Source organism: Candoia aspera, chromosome 7, assembly GCF_035149785.1.
Source record: "Candoia aspera isolate rCanAsp1 chromosome 7, rCanAsp1.hap2, whole genome shotgun sequence".
Lineage (NCBI taxonomy): Eukaryota > Metazoa > Chordata > Lepidosauria > Squamata > Boidae > Candoia > Candoia aspera.
Genome location: NC_086159.1, coordinates 76,681,985 through 76,701,960, shown reverse-complemented (window position 1 = coordinate 76,701,960; position 19,976 = coordinate 76,681,985). Strand labels below are relative to the sequence as shown.

The window sequence follows — 19,976 nt, the reverse complement described above, 5'->3', positions numbered from 1 at the left end:
TCTTCCAAGCAGGAACTCTAGAAATAAAATATGGAGGGGGAGGGGGGGCAGAGTTCTTCATATCCTTATATAACTGACAGCTTTGAACCATTATTTTTCTCCCAATCATAACAATGTGCAGTATTCATTTCCATTCCCCTCCACTTCATTTTCAAACCATTGGTATGTCGTTCAAAAGAACATCCACATTTATAAAAACCAGTGAACAGGGCTGCATTGCTCTTAAAACAAGCACAGGGAATGAGAACAGTGAATTTGAGATGAGTTTTTCCAGCCATAAAATAGACATGCACATAATTTGATTCTGCAGGGGAAAAAAGGGGGGGGGCGGGAATCCTGCACCCAGATAATGTTGTTATTTTTAACTCTCTCATCATATCCACAGAATAGGCTTTAAGAAAGGGTTGTTATATCAACAATATTGTATGTTTATTATTATTATTATTTATTAAATTTCACCACCACCCATCTCCCCCCAAAGAGGGGACTCTGGGCGGTTTACAACAAAGATAAAAGCATTAAAATAGCTTAAATAAATATAAGTACAAATATAGTATTGAGCATAAATACAATATAAAATCCAGATGACGATAATAGTTGGAGTATCACTCACGTCTATCTAAAGGGGCCATTTTAGGGTGCTAACCATCTCCAGGGGTGATTACTTCCCTTCCCACCCCAAGCAAGGTGGCAAAATCAGGTCTTGTTTTTGGAAGACCACAAGAGATGGAATCTGTCTTATCTCTTGGGGAAGGATGTTCCAGTATTTGCTCCTGAATAACATCCTTTGGTGAGTGGCTAAATGGAAAAGAAAAATAATTGAACTCTCTACATCTATCTATCTCTATTTGTCTATCTATCTATCCCTGATCTGACTCCTTCTGTTCTGTCATTACATACATGTGGCTTCCAGCCTAGAAGCTGTAGCAGAATGAGGAATGAGAAGCCAAGGGAGAGAGGAACCATTGCTGATGCACATGGCTGTCTCCATAGGGTTGTCAAAAAAACAGATGGGACTTCAATTACGCTGTCAGGGCAGCCTCCTTGACCATTTTGACCACATCCAAAGCCATTTGTTGTGGCTTCAGTCCTTTCTCCTCATTTCTGGCAGAAAATACTGGAGCCCCAACATAGGGCTCCAACACTACCATGGACAGCTCCCTTTCCACTCAGATTGCTTGGAAGTGGTTCAAGGAGAGAGCCAGACCATGTAGTGCAGGCAACTTTGTGTGGACTTCAACTCCCAGCATGCTGGCTGGGGAATTCTGGGAGTTGAAGTCCACCCATCTTAAAGTTGCCACAGTTGAAAAATGCTGGTATAGTGGAAGTAGAGCCCTTGCAGGCCCTAACAGGTTCTCCACTGCTGGCAGATTTTGAGCTTTTCTTCTAAGTCCCTTGTTTGGCTTGGTCTGCTATATGTTGGAGAAGAATCAACGACAGTACGTGTCCATCATCTTCCACCTCCCTTTCTCTGGCCCACCTCAACTGCTGTAGCCTGAGGCAGATGAGCATCCAAGGGAGCATCTGAAAAGTTTCCCTTGGGGCCAAGAAAGCTCTACTTACGGTTGAAATAACTCCATCATAACTAGTATACCATCCTAGGAGAGAGTTCAATTGCAAACAATATTAGTGAAGAATATACAAATTCAGTAACAGTTAAGCTGAACAGAATTGTAGTTTTATTTCTATTGTGTTTCTGTAAAAATGAATTCAATTTGAACCATTGCTTGAAAATCCAGGTAATCCTTTCTCCCAAATCGGGAATTAGATAAGGGAAAGGATTCAATTTTAAAATACGGTTAATGATTTCAATTCAATTTTCTTAATTGATTGGGGGGAAGGGGCTTTGCACATGTGCAAAAGCCCTTCTTAATTGTCAGATTGATTTGGAGGCATCTGGTTCAACTTGGTAATTTGATTTGGAAATTTGATTCCATTTGGAGGTAATCAAATCTCTCCACCGAAGCTTCACACAGCTCTATAAATAAGTAGTAAAAATATCCTAGAAATTTACTTTTAAGGGTACAACCCTATAATCATTTTCCTTAGAGTAAGACCTATTAAACTTACTTTTCAAGAGATTTTCATTTTCTGCTGGGCATGATCCTTCCCCTTTTATTTGCTGTAGGATTCATAGAACTGATAGTGATTAGATACTTCCATAAATGCTTTTCAGGCAGCTTTCTAAAACAGTACTCAGGTGTTAAATGTATTTAAATTATCTCGATCTAATCCTGAACAGGAATCAGTTTCAGAGAAAAATATTGATCTTGTTACAATCTTTTATTGGCTTGAAGTGGAAACCACACACAAATCTTCAACTTGACTCAAAACAAAAAGGTTTTCACACACAAACATATATACATTTAGGCCGCAATACTACAGCACACAGGTGTCCATAAAGGGAACCAAGGGGGGAAAGTGTTGTCATGGACATCATTATGCCATTTGAGGAATGATGTCATCATTTGAGCAATGATGATGTAAAATCCTTAGCTCTTCTCCAGTTTTAGAATGCTGATGTCTTGAAATTGTAGGAGAAAAGCCATGTTAATCTCTAGAAGAGGTAGAGTATTTTTGTCTTGCTGTATGAAAGGCAGAGTATTTTTTAAGTACTAAAGCAGTATTTATTTCTTGATGGATGTTTGAAAGTTCAGTGATGCCTCTGAGAGAGGTGTAATGCATCTGGCTTCTTCTGAACCATCTTTCATTCCTAAAAACCAGCTAAAAGCAATGGTACTAAAGCACTGCTACTAACATTTTATTAACTTTTTATTACTAACATATTGCAAAGCAGAAACTCTGAAACTCTTGGAAGAATGTGCCTTCCCCTGCTTTAAATATTTATATTTCCTACAAATTTGAGCAGAGCTGTACAGAATTTTTAAAACTTCTTGATCATGGAAATGTCTTGTTTCATGTAAGTTGAAATCCAGTAATGGAGTCATGGTTCACCCTTTCTTCAAAGATAGTTCATGGATTGACACTCAACAGAAGCTGAGTGAACAACTTACAGCTGAATAATCTACTTGTTTTTTTAAAAAAAAATACTATGCTGTTCAAGTTACATAGGATAAGGTAAGAAAGGCTGTACTCTCTCACATTTTTGCTCTCACACATTTTTCAAAATTCTTACATAATAAACTAGCACGCCAGTAAGGAAAATGCTGTTCTTCCTAAGGTAAATGTATTCTATCCAAGAAACTTTCTATGTCCTATTTGCCCAAATACAGTATATGTCCGTGCTACTGCTGTTTTTAAACTCAAACTGGAGGCATCCCAACTAGAGGGGAGGGGATCAAAAAGGTAAAGATGGTGGCCCCAACCACACGATTGAAGATTCACCCCTTTTGTGTATGTAAATAAAGGGAGGGCTTCAATCTTATTGTTGTGGCTGCCATCTTGATTTTTTTGTTTGTTTGTTTCCCCCTCCCCCTCTGGTTCAAAATGCTTTTCCACAGGTTCAGAACAGATGTTCCAAACTTACCAGAACTGTTCTGGCTATTCTGGAAGTGCTCCCAGTTTGAACTGGCCCTGTTTGAGTTCATATACCCCTCCATTCCACTCTGCCCAAGAAGTAGATATATGCACACTCTCCCCGCCCCCCGACCCCCAGTCTAAAGTGGTCACCATTGACTTTCTAGGCAGCTGTGTCCTGAGGACAAGCCACTCCATCAGCTTTCCTTGTAACCTGATATTACTTGGGCACATAATGAGATGTCATTGAGCAGGTACACCTGCCTGTAGCCATCTGATATATCCAGTGAGGACAAGATGATAGAATAGATGAGAGAAAGAGAGAGAGAGATGATAGATAGATAGGTAGGTAGGTAGATGATAGAGATGGATGGATGGATGGATGATAGGTGGATGGACGGATAGATAGCCAGACATTGAAAAAGCAACATTCACCTCTGTAATATTCTCTCCTGGGGAGAGAGAAAAGTGGAGGGTGACCCCCTTCTAGCACATACTGTAATCTCCCTCAATGCCACTGTAGTATGAGGGTCTTACTCACAATATAAAATAATCAAGTGAGGTTCAAGGGCTTTTATTTAGCCAGCATATTTCCTGTACTTAATAGGAATACAGTAGCTTCAGTGGTTGAATGCTTCTTCCAGCTTTCATTTCACCGAGCTGCCCAGCAGGACGTTAGTAAGCAACATCATCTTAAGCACCAACCATCCATAAGTTCCATAATCATTGTTCTTCTACTATCCCCACCCCCACATTACTCCCCAACAAATGTCTTATTGAGTGCATTAGTTGCTAGAAATAGAAAGAGTACGTTACACTCTTATCTTCAGGGTGCTTCACCAAGATTTGTGCTCTTGGCTAATTTTTGACAAGTCCATGTGTTGAGAGGAAGACATGAAATCATGTATTCATATGAATGTTAAAGGTGTCACTAATGCCCTTTTCAAAAATGATCTTCAAAAGTGATCTTCAAAAAAGATCATTTGCTGCAGCCTGTTTCACCTTCAGTCTCTCCTTGGCTCAATCCTTCTGTTTTTAAGCTATGGAAGAATACATCAGCAGCCTTTTCTATCTTTCTCCCCCTGAGGTTTCATGATTGTTCTCGAACTGATTCAGTGGAGCAAAATATTGGGAAGCAAAATAATGTGACGCAATGGTCCTTGATCTCTGCTAGGATGAGGGATTTGCAAATGTGAAAGAATCTGTACAGACATAGAATACAATTAGGTAAACCAGATCTGCAGAATTTACATGGTCATGTCTTGTTTGCTGCTGTTGTTTGCTGGAACACTGACATCCACCAACTGAGGCTGGGTTCCTAATAGTAGCTTAAGTGGCAAGACACATCTGAATACCTGCTTACCTTAGAACAATGTATAGTCCATCCACATACATATCAGTGACTGATTTTCTTCAGTGCTTTGTTATTAGCAGCCTTATATAAGGATAAACACAACTCGTTTCTTATGTTAGATATGTGAGCCCACAAATGTCTCCTGCTACATTCCCTGCCCCGCCCATCTATGCTTGCTTGCTTTAAAGGAAAGTTGGCATGATGGCTTCTCACCTTGTCTGTATTTAACAAGAATACTTTTAGGAAGCAGATAGGACTAAAAGGGTGGGTGTGCTCACTTGATAGAAACAACAACAGCAAGCAAAGATACATTTGGAGGACAATGAGCATCCCAAAAAAGGGGTTGCCCACATTTTTGCAACCTACAACAGGTAGACCTGCTTGTCCTCTATGTGGAGGAAAAAAGCCTATGTCCCATATTGTGACTAGGGATGCCTCTTTTCATAATGGCCAACTTGTGGGAACACCCATAATACAATCTGAACATTCCAGATATGCTCACTAACCTCAAAATGTTGCCAGTAACAATGCTTCATTTATGAATTACCCAGAGATCAACTAACACATTCTGATCTATCTTCTGCCTGTCTCTGCTGACTGACATGTAGGTCATCTAACAATTCTAGAGTTGCTAGATCTCAGGACTTGAATTAATATTTTATCATTTTTAGTATTCTTTGCAAACTCTCTTCGGGTAGTATTAAAATCTCAGGATGAGACAGAAACTACTTTCTGCCTGAACAGAACCTTTGATATGTGCTCCATCCAAACTGTAATCATTTTTATCCTTAAGAGAATTTTATAAATGATATGAATAAGGGTGGTGAGATGAGACAAAATGAAAGTAGTGTACTTGTTAACTAATCAGGGCAAAAATGGAGTTGACATTCACACATTAGTTCATAAAACAGTCACGATTCCTTAAGGTAGTTGTAAATTGAGTGTTCAAAATGTGTAGTAACCTTATCACAGAAATCTAAAAAAATGCAAAGACTTTGATGGGGGTTCTTTGTTCTCTTCTATGGTTTCCATTTAAAACAAGTTTTGGAAATTAAGATAAAGCCACCACTTACTCCAATCAGCTATGGAAATTAAGAAATAATTGGTCAAATTTGCAAACCACATTTACAGCCCTCAGTTGTGCAACCTGGAAGCAGGAAATTCTGGGAAAGGGAAGGGCTAAGATGGTGTGTGGTGGGAAGTGGGAAGTCATTGGCTCAAATCACCTTAGCTATACAGTTCAAAAACTCACTAGTTCACTCTTACGACAAATTCTGGGATATAATATTTTAAGTGTATATTGATGACAACTCCTAGTTGACCTTGTCAGATCCCAGAAGCTAAACAAGGTCAACAGGGGTTAGTACTTGGGTTAACCCTTAGAAGTCCAGTGCTGTTGGCTGGTTAGACTGGAAGTGGAAAAAACATCTCAGAAGAAAGCAGTGGAAAACCACACAGGTAAAACTGTGGCATCCTTGGTGCTCTCTGAGCCTTGTTTTTTTCTTGCAGATGTTTCATTGCCAGACTAGGCAGCATCTTCAGTGTGAAGAGGGAGAGGGCCTTGCTCTCTGTTTATATGAAGTGGTTTGTCCAGCTTGTGTTGATGGGGGTGTTGTTCTCTCCTTGGGAGTTCCTTGATTGGCCTGTTGTCTGCTGCTTGGTTGATTGACTGAGTTAATAGTTCGTTGATTAAAGTATAATGTACTGTTTGATTGTCCATCTGGTGTTAATCCTAGTGTTAACAGAGAGCAAGGCCCACTCCCTCCTCGCACTGAAGATGTTGCCTAGTCTGGCAATGAAATGTCTTCAAGAAAACAACAAGGCTCAGAGAGCACCAAGGACTCCACAGTTCAACCCTGAGCTACAAATATTCGCTTCGATTGATAGGTAAAACTGGAAGTAGGCAACAGGAGACAAGCTTGACTTGAGAGGGGTCTACCTTTCTATTTTGCACTAAGGTACAATGGGAAAACTAGCTTTTTTTTTTTTTTACAAAAACAATTGATCTCACAAGACTGAAGTCCACCCACCCTGAGGTAAAAGATCAGTGTTTGTATGTAACATGAAAGGTAATGGAGAGTCAGACATCAGTATTCTGAAAAATCCCCCTTCATCTTACACTGGATGTCACATTTTGAATTTTTCACATAATCATCTCAAGAAGTAAGTTACAATAGCAAGTGTTTACCCAGTTAAGTCCTAGTTGGACATGTTTTACATGCATACCTAAACTACCGAAGCATCATGTATGAATGAACTTAGACATAAAAATGAATTAGTCAGGAAGTCACGGTTGGTGACAAATGCAGTCCCTTCATGCAAAAACTGTGCCATACTTTTCTGAATGTGCAAAATGGCCCTTAAAAACAGCTTCAGTGAACATATCTCTTAGAAAAGTCCAGGCAACAGAGAAATACTTGGTATTTCTAGGGCTGCCCTGCTTATGTCCCACTCCTTAACTGGGATATGGGGAAGGATTCAAAACTGGTTATTAAGTTTTTAAGAAAGAGTCTTCTGGTATGAGGATATCCATTAAGCTCCAAATCATTCCAAATCAGGCAGTCACAATAAAACTAGGTTAACTCATCAAAGCAACTTGCAGTTCCTACCAATTATTGCTATTAAAATAGTAAGGTATTTATTATATTATTATTATTATATTATTATTATTTAATTCATTTAGTTTTGACAGCATTGATGATGCTCTGTATTCTCTGCTGCCATCTTGCTGCAAAGAATAGGTATGATTAGCATTTCAGGAATAGTTTGTTTCATTCATTCATTCATAGCAGATCAGAGCAGACTTTGCTCATCACTTATTTCTCCCAGGCACTGGTATCCTAATTTAATTGGATAACTCTATTAATTTTTTTCTGGTAAGAGCCCTGTTGGACACACACTTTCATCGGCTTCTCAGATGCCACTGGGATTATCATAACGCTCTTTAAGTTTAGAGGATAAGTTTAGGCTGGATCTGAACCAGGTTGTATGCATGTCATTGTCTAGGCATGACAGACTTGAGAACAGTGGCTTTGCTTCTCCTTCTGACAAACAGAGATCAATTGTGGATATTAAGTAAGAGCACAAAGCTCACCCATGATGTTTTAATACAGTACCAGGTCTACATGTTCGCAGCATCAGGCTAGGTGTAATGGTTGCCTAATCCCAAATACTCAGTCTCACAAGCTCGGGCTTAAAGATAACTGATTTATTAAAGGAATAGTATGCAAATACAGAGAAAGCTGAGAATGAGCAAAAGCGCGCCAAATACAAACTTAAAAAGCATTGCCTGTGAGCAAGTTCCGCCCCCATCCCTCGTCAGTGCGCACCCCCTCCCAGGTGCTAGGAACCGTTAGATGCGCCTGGGAAAGTAACCTTGAACAGGAGCGCAAACCCAAACATACATTCCAAGCCCTCAAAACAACGGAGGGCGGAGGAATGGAAAAACCCGGGATGGGTGAAGGAACACGGAACAGCAGATGACATGTGAAACGTTACAATGTTAACAGAACACTGAAATGGGTAACATGACACTAGGTCCCTGCCAGATAAAGAAACTAGCCTCTAATGTGTGAATCAGTTCATAGATTTTCCTTTGAGCTTTACGAGAATGCCAAGTGAAACGCCATTCAAATTTCTTAGATCTTAGACATCTGTGGGCTGAAGGAGGACAAGGCTTTAACAAGGCCGTAAATCTCAGTGGAACCAGGTGCTGCTCGCATTTATGTCTGGCCCTCTAAACAGATTGGCAGGTTTATATTCCATCCACTTCAATGGAGTGCATTAGAAGAATGTTTTAAGAATCACCTTGTGGTTCTTTAAAAGGCCCAGAGGTGGAGCGAGACTGTTGGAATATATAGGCTTTTAATTTCCTTTATAATTAGAATTTGATTGCTAGTATAAATTAGCCTGCAATGCTGGCTGCTTTTGTGCAACCTATTTCCCAACGTGAATAACTTTAAATTAAATGACTTATCAACCCCAAGGCATCGGTGTTTAAAATTTCAGAGTGTGTTCTTGGACCTTGGGAATTATGAATTAAATGGAATGACATTTCTTTTTCAAAACATAGTTGAATGTTTATTATTCTTTTCTTTTTTTTAACAGCATTGGTCTCCCCCCACCCCCAACAACAACAAAGATGTTGAGGAAATCAGAATGGCAGGTGGTGGGAATGGGATGCACTGTTCAATATAGTACAGCATATATTCTCCAAACTGTAAAATATTTGTATAAAATGTATAATGTTGTGTTGCAATTTACACACATACATATACACACAAATGCAATAAATGGCTTAAAATATCGGTCAGTAAATATTAGGGAATCCAGGAGGCCCATCCAAACCTGGTGTTTCATAAATCCTTCAAAAGCCAGATGTGGCCCCAGGCATGGGCCTGTAGGTTTGGTGAGCCTGTTGTATTTTTTTATTCTGACATGACTAGGGTTATGTGGCTTAAGTTTGATTGTCCTTGGGTACCACTGTGTTACCATTGTATTATTGTTGTTGATTATTATTTATTCTTGTTCTGTTGATTTTTTTAAACTTGTGTTTACTGCCCAGAGTTGCAGCTATATTAATCAAAATAATAACAATAACAACTTGTGGATTCCCTAATAATTTCAGTAAGATCTGTGTGTGTGTGCATCCCATTTCATATACATTAATCTTTTGCCTCCACTTAGAATGCATAATAAAAATCCCTCTTGTTTCTATGGCAAAATAATGGTTCAAATCTGATTCAACCATTTTGGCCCCTGTGCAAAAAGACATCAGGAGTTCCCAAATTTTAGAACTGGTGGGGATATTTGAAATGTTGAAAATTAATATGTTATGAGTACTCTCACAAAATGGCTGCTGGGAGGAGGGGTCTTGCCCATTCACAAAATGGTTTCCCTAAGGGGAATAATATAAAGGATAGATATACCCTAATTTCCTTTGCTTACCCTTGCTCTTGTGAGGGCAAATTACTTTGCAGCACACCATTTTCCTACTGCTTTGTTGTTGTTTAATGTACAAAGTCAAACAAGTCTGGTTTGCACATCAATGCCCCCCACTGCCACAATGAGCACTCAGACTACATATGCCTGGGTTTGGTATGAATTCAGCCGCTGTTGCCATAAACCTCCTGATCAGCCAAAGTCCTAGAGTTATCTATCACTGTCAGGCCAGTTGAAGAACCACGACAAGTCAGTCCATTCAAACTCCAATCCCTTCCCTCATCCTCTTCTCTTCTTTCTCTCCTCCTTCTCCTCATGCTCACTGGAAGAAGGTGCATGTGCAACACACATAAAAAACAGGCAGAGCTATGATTGCACCACTGTGGTGCACAGTGTCACCATCCTGACTTGTTTTTAACCATATGCTGCACACACACATTCAGGCAGGGGAGGGGAAGCTATAGGATTGGTTTCATCTGGAGTTGGCAGGCCTAGGTTGAGAAGGTGAGGAAGATATGTACTCTTCCTTTCTTGTGACCGGGGGAAAGGAGTCAACCTTAAATTCAGGGTTATCTTCCTCTCAAGCAAATGCTGTAGACTGAATCCTGTAGACACTTGCCTTGAAGCAACCTTCTTCCCAGCTAATCAGCTTTAAGTGCATGTTCCTTTCCTGATGCTTAGTGGCAATGTCTCTATTTACATAATGGTGCCCTGTGAAATAAACCAGGTGGTGAGGGTAATGAGGTATCTCCTTTAATGATGCACTGCTACAAATTGCTATCACACACAAAACTAAAGGCAGGGAGTTAATGAGGAAACTAAGGGATGACAGATTGTGACGGAAACAACCTTGAAAAGTCATACCCTCTCCTGAAACTCCATTACTCCAAATCGCTCCCACAATCAACAGTGCAGTCAGCAACTTGCTCAGATTTCACTCAAGGGTGTACGTTATTGTCAGTGTTCGTCAGTATCACATTCAGATGGAAAAGGGCCAATATAGCCTGTCCAATATCCTGTTCTTAAGGCGAAACTCAAACAACACCTCTCAACAAATTTGTTCAGAAAGGTGCCATTCGAGATTGACACAACGTTGTGATGTTCATTTTTGCCTTTGGGGTCTTGCCAATTTTAGTAGGTACAAGACTCTTCCTGTAACTATGGAAACTGGAACTACGAGGAATACATGGAATGATTTTAAGAATTCCCTATGTCAGGATTATCCAGTGGCCTTTTCAGGGATTGGAGAGCTGGATTACATTTCTGGAAAGTGTGGAGCTGTATTTCAGAAAGGAGGGTTTCAGCTACTGTACACTTTCTTGGGAAACTGAATCCATTATGTATTCAGTTCTGGGGAAATGTGGTTTTTTCTCTTGTGTTTGCATGCCCATGCACACACACACACACACACACACAGAGTGGTTGAGACAATAGCAGTGTTTGCAGTTCTGTGTGGATCAAGAGAGGAGGAACTTTTAGAACTGTTGAGATTTCTGACCAAAAAGCCACAATTTTGGTTACAAATGAATTTATTTAAAGACAAGCAAGCATGGTTAAGTCAGTCAATGCAAGAAGAATGAGTTGTTCTTTTTTCATCTGTTTTGCCTAGGGAAGTCTGTCCATAAAAAAGAAGACCATCATTCCAGGGCACAGGACCTGAAATAATGATCTTAAATTAGATGTTGGTTGAACATCAGAAAAACTTCCTTTCTTAAGAGCAGTAAGTGAGGGGGCTGAGCTCCCCTTCTCTAGGTCTGCTCAAGGAGAAGCTCAACAGCTACAGTATCTGTCAGAGATGCTTTAAACTGGATTCTGGCATAGCACAGGGAGTTGAACGCAGTGGCCTCCGTGGTCCTTCCATCTTGAAGATGTGATGAGTTTATGACCTCCTAATCTGGTTTGACTTCTGCAAAACATGGTGACCCCTGACTTGTTACTAAAAGTCACCTCACTTTTTTAGATGAACCTATGACTATTTGCTTCTTTTCAGATGGACATCATGGTACTTAGGCTAACTATCCTACTTGCTTGTTTCTTTCACTTTAGGCAGGGGATTAATTTTAATGAACAAGAAGAATGATGTGCATTGTTCAATAATAATCATAATCTAGCAAAGTCCTTGCCCAAAAATGTCAGGTTCCAGACCAGAGGGGTTATTGGTGAGATTGTGGCCAAACAGAATAATTAAGATGAATGAAGACTAGGCTCGGAAGCCAGAAATCAAACAAAATGAGGGAGATGGGCGGTGATAAAAATATGATAAATAAATAAATAAAATAGTGCTATTATAGCTTAATATTTCTGTCCTGTTTTGTGAGTCAGATTTGGGTCCCCAATTCTTATAATCAATTATATTCATTGGGGAAAGGCTTACATATTTAGGAATCATAATTGCCCTCTGTGTTTCTGAGTTTGAGGTAGCAGCTTCAGCAGGAAAGTAAGACACAGAAGAAGAATGACTTCACATGATTAGTGTGCTCCCAATTAAGTTTGTTGAAATATGATGGGGGTTGGGGTCATTCTTCCACCCCTCTAAGCCTCCCAGCTCCCACACTGACAACAGCCTCTCACCCAATGTATCTAATGTACAGTATTTGATAACTGATGAAGTACAAGCAACTAAAAGATCTGTTTGGAAGGCCAGTTGATGCTTGGAATACTGAAACAGCAGCTTCCAGGGAAAGAAACCAGTGGTTTTCCATGACATCAGAATCCTGGGTTTGGATGCAAAACACTTGAAAACTACATGTCCCATGTGATACTATCATATTATATAACTATGCTTTATAGCTGTAGAGGTGCCAGGAGTCTTCAGGCAGATCATTTCTAGAATGTCTGGCATCCCTGAACACTCAGAAAATAAAAAACAAGACAATTCAATGGGAGAAATTTATTAAAGCCTACCATAACTATAAATGACTCTTTGGGGCATGTCAGTTGAATCAATTTCACCTTCATCAAGATTGGTTCACTGAGTTTTGTTTCATCAAGAACAAAATCTGCATGCTGCTTTATATGCTACTAGCAAGAATTGTTTAATCATATCTTGTCACAGAATGGTGGTGAAAGTATGTAGCTAGATTGGGACCTTTTTCATTCTAACTCACTCATATGTCGCAACTCTATACAAAAGGTACTACTTTACACAATATGAAAGTCCTATTTCCTTCCCTGTTTCCACAGCTCCATTCCGTTCTTCCAAATCTGCAGACAGCGTTGTTAAATTTGATATTTACGGCGATGGGATAGGACGATACAATGTCTTCAACTTCCAGCAAATTGGAGGTCGATATTCCTACCTGAAAGTGGGGCAGTGGGCTGAGACCCTGACTCTTGAGGTTGGTGCCATTCACTGGTCCAGAGGCCTTGCTCCCACTGCCCAGTGCAGCGATCCCTGTGCGCCCAACGAGATGAAGAACATGCAACCTGGAGATGTCTGCTGCTGGATTTGCATTCCCTGTGAGCCCTTTGAGTACCTGGCTGATGAGTTCACCTGCAAAGACTGTGGCCCAGGACGATGGCCCACACTGGATCTCACCAGCTGTTATGACCTGCCAGAAGATTACATCAAATGGGAAGATGCGTGGTCCATAGGGCCTGTGACCATCGCATGCTTGGGCTTCATTTGTACTTTCCTAGTGGTGGGGGTTTTTATCAAGCATAACAACACTCCCTTGGTGAAAGCATCAAGCCGCGAGTTGTGCTACATTCTTCTTTTTGGAGTCTTCCTCTCCTACAGCATGACGTTCTTTTTCATCGCTAAGCCTTCCCCAGCCATATGCACCTTGCGTCGCCTGGGTCTGGGGACATCCTTTGCCATTTGCTATTCTGCACTCCTGACCAAAACAAACTGCATTGCCAGGATATTTGATGGGGTGAAGAATGGGGCTCAGAGGCCAAAATTCATCAGCCCACGCTCTCAAGTCCTCATCTGCCTGAGTCTCATCATGGTGCAGATTGTGGTGGTGTCCGTGTGGCTGATTTTAGAAGCTCCAGGCACTCGTCGATACACCCTTCCAGAGAAAAGGCAGACCGTTATATTGAAATGCAACGTCAAAGATGCCAGCATGCTCATCTCTTTAACTTACGATGTGATTCTCGTCCTCTTATGCACTGTGTATGCCTTCAAAACAAGGAAGTGCCCAGAAAATTTTAATGAAGCCAAATTTATTGGTTTTACCATGTATACGACTTGCATTATTTGGCTGGCATTTCTGCCAATCTTTTATGTGACGTCAAGTGACTACAGGGTAAGGCAACCGCCATCATTTCAGCCAAATCCTAACCCATTGTGAGAAGCATATTCCATTTGGCATTTTGCACAGGATTCATTTTTTTAAAAAAAGTTATTGCTCCACTTCAAAAGTCAGCCCAGGGCTAAATGAATAGGTGAAGTGAATATAGTATATGACAGGAAGGCATTTTCGGCAATGTTAGGGCAGAGAAAATGGGCATGTGGAGGATGAGTGCCACTTTCAGCAGAAATCACTGGAAGTTGTGTCCTAGTGATGGGTAGAGCCAAGAGTTGGGGCAGGGGGAGGGGTGAACCCAAAGGTAAGCAGGAAAGTCTTTTTCCCTCCCATTATTCTCTTTCAGACATTTATTTATTGGTTAGATTTATATCCCACCTTTTCTCTAGGAGCTTAAGCTGTCTGCATACTCTCTCTTCCAAAAATTCCAGGAAGTACATTGGGCTAAGACAAAGATTGACCAATCCTAAGTCACCCAGTGCACTTCTATAGATGAGGGTAGTCTTAAACCTGGCTCAGCTAGGGAGGTATGAATCCAATTGAATTTTTCAATGATGCAAATCGATCTGTCATTCTTTTTCAGTTTGGAAAATCAGTTTTCTGTATATCCACCATAAAGCTTTTTATCCCTGAAAATGAATCACAGATTCAGTTCAATTAATTTAATTGAAGTGATTCATTGAATTGATTCAGTGGTTTCAATAATCAAAGCTTCACTGCATTGATTTGATATGACAAAGCTTTGCAGAACCCTAATATATTCATTCACCCAAACACGAACTCAAGTGTGCATGCCATTCATCCTCACTCTGAATGGTGATTCACACTCACAAGGAGGTACCTCCAGCACTACCGCCACCAGGAGCCTGGTCTCTCTGATACTCTGTTGATCCTCTAGTTATGCCCCATCCATAGTACCATGCTGCTGTAGTCTGAAAAAAAAAAGGGCTAGCAAAAAAGTAGTGAGGCACAACTCAACTCTATGATAGACTTCAGAAGTGAGATCATCACAGTTATATTGCTCTAGATCTATTCATGCAATTTGGGGCTGGTCACAGGCAACCGGGACATCTAATGTTGACCTATGTAGACACTGAAGACTAGCATGGAGTAACAGCTTTATTGAACAGGTTACATGCAGCTCCCAGACTGGCAGATACCCTTGGTTTTGGGCATAAACTTCTGGAAGTTAATATGGAGGCCTCTCAACTCCCACCTCCAGAGGTTAGAGTTGAGAGGAGTTGTCATCTAAAAGCATGTAGAAGGCTACCTTTGATGCAGTGTCCAACTTGCATTCTTTGTTGGCAACATCTGAAATGAGCATTCATGCATCTCCCTGACTTCTCTGATTTTGCAGTAATTTTTGCATGCATTGTTTTTTTCCTCCATGCAGGTGCAGACCACAACCATGTGCATCTCGGTCAGCCTGAGTGGCTTTGTTGTCCTGGGCTGCTTGTTTGCCCCCAAAGTGCATATCGTTCTCTTCCAGCCACAGAAAAATGTGGTCACTCACAGGCTGCACCTCAACAGGTTCAGTGTCAGTGGGACAGGAACCAGTTATTCCCAAGGTAATGAATAAAGTTGGTCTACCCTCTTTCTTCCTTTAAATGAAAAACTCCTGTTCTCTTCATTTCTGCACTGTCCCAGAAAGTCATAGGAGATTATGGCCACAGTAAAATATCATAAATATCGTAGTTAAAGGACTGGGGCTACCGGATCTAAAATGCAGGAAATTGTAGCAATTTCTCTTTTCAATAGAAGAGAATATATGTAGCCCAGGGTTGAACTATGGAGTCCTTGGTGCTCTCTGAGCTTGGTTGTTTGCTTGCCTTGCATTCAGACAAATCAGCCATCAATAGACACATAGAGATAAACCACATTTACACACATTCAGAAGGAATGGAAGAAGGAAACAAAAGGCCAGAATACATCCTCTCCAGCAGCCAACAGCCAGATAAGCGGGAATTAACACCAGGCAAACAATCAAGCAGAAAACAATACCCTAATTAAGGAACTACCAAAGAGAAAACCACACCCCTCCACCCCCTTCACACTAATGATGTTACCTAGTTGGGTAATGAAATGTCTGTAATCAAACAACCAAGCTCAGAGAGCACCAAGGACTCCACAATTTCTCCTTTGCTGCCATCTACTGTTCATCTGGAGCTTTGCACCCTAGATCTGTTGCCCTAGTTCAGACAATCTGTAATGAAAGCAAAAAATTCAAACCAAGTTAACAGCATCTTTTTTTTTTTAAGAAAATTATATAAAAGGTTTGGAGAAGGAATGAAAGGCTGAATTTCAAACTGAAGAGTAAATGACATAGAGAGAAAATAAGAAAAAGAAACAGCTGGTTAACATCTGCATAATATGCAATTATATGATTAAAAAATGTGAAATTCTGCCTCACCGCAGCTGTTAATAAGTACTAAAAAAATTCAGATGGCTATTGCAGTGAAAAGTACAGTGGTGTGAAGAACATTTTAAAAAAAACTTTTTTTCATGCCTAATTACACAAGTTTTAGAATACAATAGATAACTTCATTGCTTGGGTTTCAAACTGCTCCAAATCAGGGGTGTCCATGGAGGGGTAATCAGAAAAGTAAAGATGGTGGTTATAACTGTGCAATCGAAGTCCTGCCATGTTTTTACATGTGTTGAATGTGCAAAACACATATAAAATGGACAATTTTGCCATCTTGGCTTTTTAAACCCCCCTTGCGAACACATCTTCTCTGAAGCCAAGAACCTACACAGTGTCCTTGGGCAAATTCAACCTCAGTTTATATCTTAAAAAGTTGGGACCACAAAGACTGAGGAGAGGAATTTAGCCGTTGTCTAGGTTGTACCTCTATATGAAATCTTAACAGAAAGAAACATCTTAGTTCTGAATATACGTATGGGCTTGCCCTAATGATTGACTGGGATTGTTTTATTATGTTTAACTTCATTCTGTTCAAGTCTCCCATTGAGCATTATGTTCATTACTTTGAAGGCTACCTAGCATGCGAAACTATTCACACTGTGTACAGTATGATTTCTTCCATACTCAGATTCCCAAGAAAATACAGGTTCACAGTGATGAAAGTATAAGGCATGACACATATTGCAAACACGTGGATCATCACTAGATAACAGCAGAGTGATTTTCCTGTCTGGTACCATCTAGTGGTAATCTGGATTCTTGCAGCCCAGATCTGGTAGCCTTGAATACAGAACTCAGTAGGTAGGGGACTGAGGTCCCCAACCAATCCTGCTCAGTAAACCTACAGTAGCTCTGTCTTCTTTTGCAAGGAATAGGATTTCCAAGGTCCACAAGCTACCTTTTACAGTGAATAAAATAGTTATGAAAAAGTGAGTATTTGCTCTGAGTATGCTGGCTTAGTAGCAGAACATGTTTTTGTGCAAACTGTTGCAGAATGCTGGGAAAGCCTTTAGCCCAGGAGAGATCAGAAAAGTCACACACCAGGCATTTCTATAAAAATAATTTATTTACAAAAAGCAAAACAAAAGCAAAACATATTTAAAGGACTTAGCTCTCATTCAGAGCTACCTAGCTTGGCTACATATTGGCACAGAGAAAAAAAAGAGGAAGTAAGAAAACAAGTCCGGGCAGGATCCTCCCCCCAGGCGATTTGCATCAAGCACGTGAAAGGAGACAATCAAATACAACCTCTTCACCCGGCCAAAATGATGAGGTACAATAGCAGTCTTAATCGTTAGTAGGAAAACATCAACACAAACTAAGCTGGGTATGCTGGTTTAGTAGCAGAACATGTTTTTGTGCAAACTAAGCTGAAGCACATTCTTGTTTTTTAAGGCATATTCTAAGATGGACAATTGATTTGCCTGAGAACTGGGCAAAGGGCCACCCATCCCTCAGCCTCACATTAAGTGGGTCACAATTCAGCTTGCTTAGTTTCTGGACCCACTTTTTTTTTTATAAATCGTGGCTTATGGTTGAAAATACATTAAACCAATGAATGTTGGCTTTTTCAACAAAGAATGGTTAACAAAATCCTGTTTAGAATTGTGCAGACCTTGCCATCTTCTTTCCTCCCTCAGCAATTACATACTTGTGTATCATTCTAGGATATTCCACCAACACCAAGACTTTCCCAAGCTCATGTCAGAAGATTGATAGTGTCTAACAGTCTACTATCTAGCTCTGTAAAAATATATCTATATTTTCTAGTTTTTCAGGCATGGCTTTCTCCCCAGTACCCTGGGATTTCTGGTTTTAGGAAGGGAATGAGAATTCTTTGCTAGCTTTTCAGAAGCAGAATCTCAAACTCAATTTAAAGGAAGCAGGTTCTTATTTAGGTAAGAACCAGTATGGGTGATTGAGAGGAAGGCATCAAGACAGCCTCATAGCAGGGGAAAGGTGTTTTTCTTACCGGCTGGAAAAAATAGATATTAAGCAATCCATGGGGTGGGTGGGCCTAAGGGAAGGAAGATCTGTAGGTAGTGGGTGTCCTGTGGGTCCATATTCACATCTCATGTGAAATGCTGTTGTTGGTAGCATAATGTTCTAACCCCAGTGATGACCGCAAACTGGGTCATGACTTAAGGGACTATTTCCTGGTCTTACCCACTTTCTTGGGCCCCATGGCCCCACCTATGATCTCAACTCCACCAAGATGGAACATATGGTATGTAGTCCTGAGTGTCTTCCTGCAACTTTTTAAGACCCTAGGGCAGTGTTCTTAAACTTTTTTCTCTCAGGAACCCTTCCCACTTTTAAAAATTATGGAGGACCCCAAAAGAGCTTTTGTTTGTATAGGTTATATTTATTGGTATTTACTGTATTAAAAATTAAAATGGATACATTTGCTGCTGCTACCATTTCTCACAATTGCTCAATGGGATTTTAATATGGCATTACTTTTCAACAGAGGCTGGCAAATAATTTTCATTTCATGGACCACTGAGAGGGTCCTAGGACCACACTTTAGAAACACTGGCCTAAAGGAAACTTGACCCAGCCATGCTATTTCCCAGAGCATTGTCAATCCATTCTCAGTATCGTTCCAACACTCACACCGGGGCATCCAAGGGGTGGGGTGGGATGTCAATAAGATCAAAATGGCATCCATGGCCGTGTGATCAAACTTGCAGGGGAGCCACACTGATTCTTTCTGTGTGTGGGATCCCTTTGGTTTAAAAACATACCACTATAATCCTGAAAATTTAAAGTTGGGGTGAAGTCAGGTGTCTCTAAACAGCTGTAGCACCTAATGCCAGTTTTTGTCTTTCAGCCTCAGCAAATGTCTACGTTCCAGCCGTCTGCAATGGACGAGAAGTCATCGATTCCACCACGTCCTCCCTATAATCCTTGATTTGGCTTTTGTATTCTTAGACTGTTAGAGAGAAATGCGCATTTCTTGTGCACACGGGGGAAAAAGTGAACATTTTAAAAGGACTAGCATTTTTTTTCTAGAAACAGTGTAATAAATTATTTTTGAGGACTGTACAGTATATCGTGTTGTTCTTTTCAGAACAACTTTAGCGCCCTTCTGTGATTAACAGTTCTAGGGGATGTATAAATAGCTATGACTTGTAGTGCCAGTATGTTGAACTCAGCCGTGAGAGAAAGGTAAATTGCCATGGTAGGTGGCTCTTTCTTTCTAACAAGAGACTTTTTTTTTTGTAATTCCTTATTGTAATTTACTTAGATTGCATTTCTATGTTGTATATTATAGTTACATTCTGTGCAACAGATGGTTTTCATGGCAGTATTAAAGATGTCAGTAATAAAATCCGAAAAGCTTTCCAGCATGTCTGCCTTTTTAAAAAAATCCCTCAGATTTATTCAACTACCTTCACACACAAAAGGGCAAGTAAGCCGATTTATTTCCAGCTCAGCTACGATGTAGTAGAAACTGCAGCAAAGACAAGTTTTGTCCAGTTTGTCGCACTCGGCAAAGTTCTGTTCTTTGGGAAGCTGGTTGAGG

General features: G+C 40.4%; 1 protein-coding gene across 1 annotated transcript in view; it reads left to right on the top strand.

Moving 5' to 3' along the window:
• Window positions 1–19,635, top strand: part of GRM3 (glutamate metabotropic receptor 3) — a 42,420-nt gene extending 22,785 nt beyond the window's left edge. The window contains exons 3-5 of the mRNA XM_063308239.1: window positions 12,956–14,022; window positions 15,416–15,590; window positions 19,281–19,635. Of these exons, the coding sequence (XP_063164309.1) occupies window positions 12,956–14,022; window positions 15,416–15,590; window positions 19,281–19,354 (1,316 nt within the window). The 3' untranslated portion in view covers window positions 19,355–19,635. The remainder of the gene's footprint in view (window positions 1–12,955; window positions 14,023–15,415; window positions 15,591–19,280) is intronic.
• The last annotated feature ends 341 nt before the right edge of the window (window positions 19,636–19,976 follow it).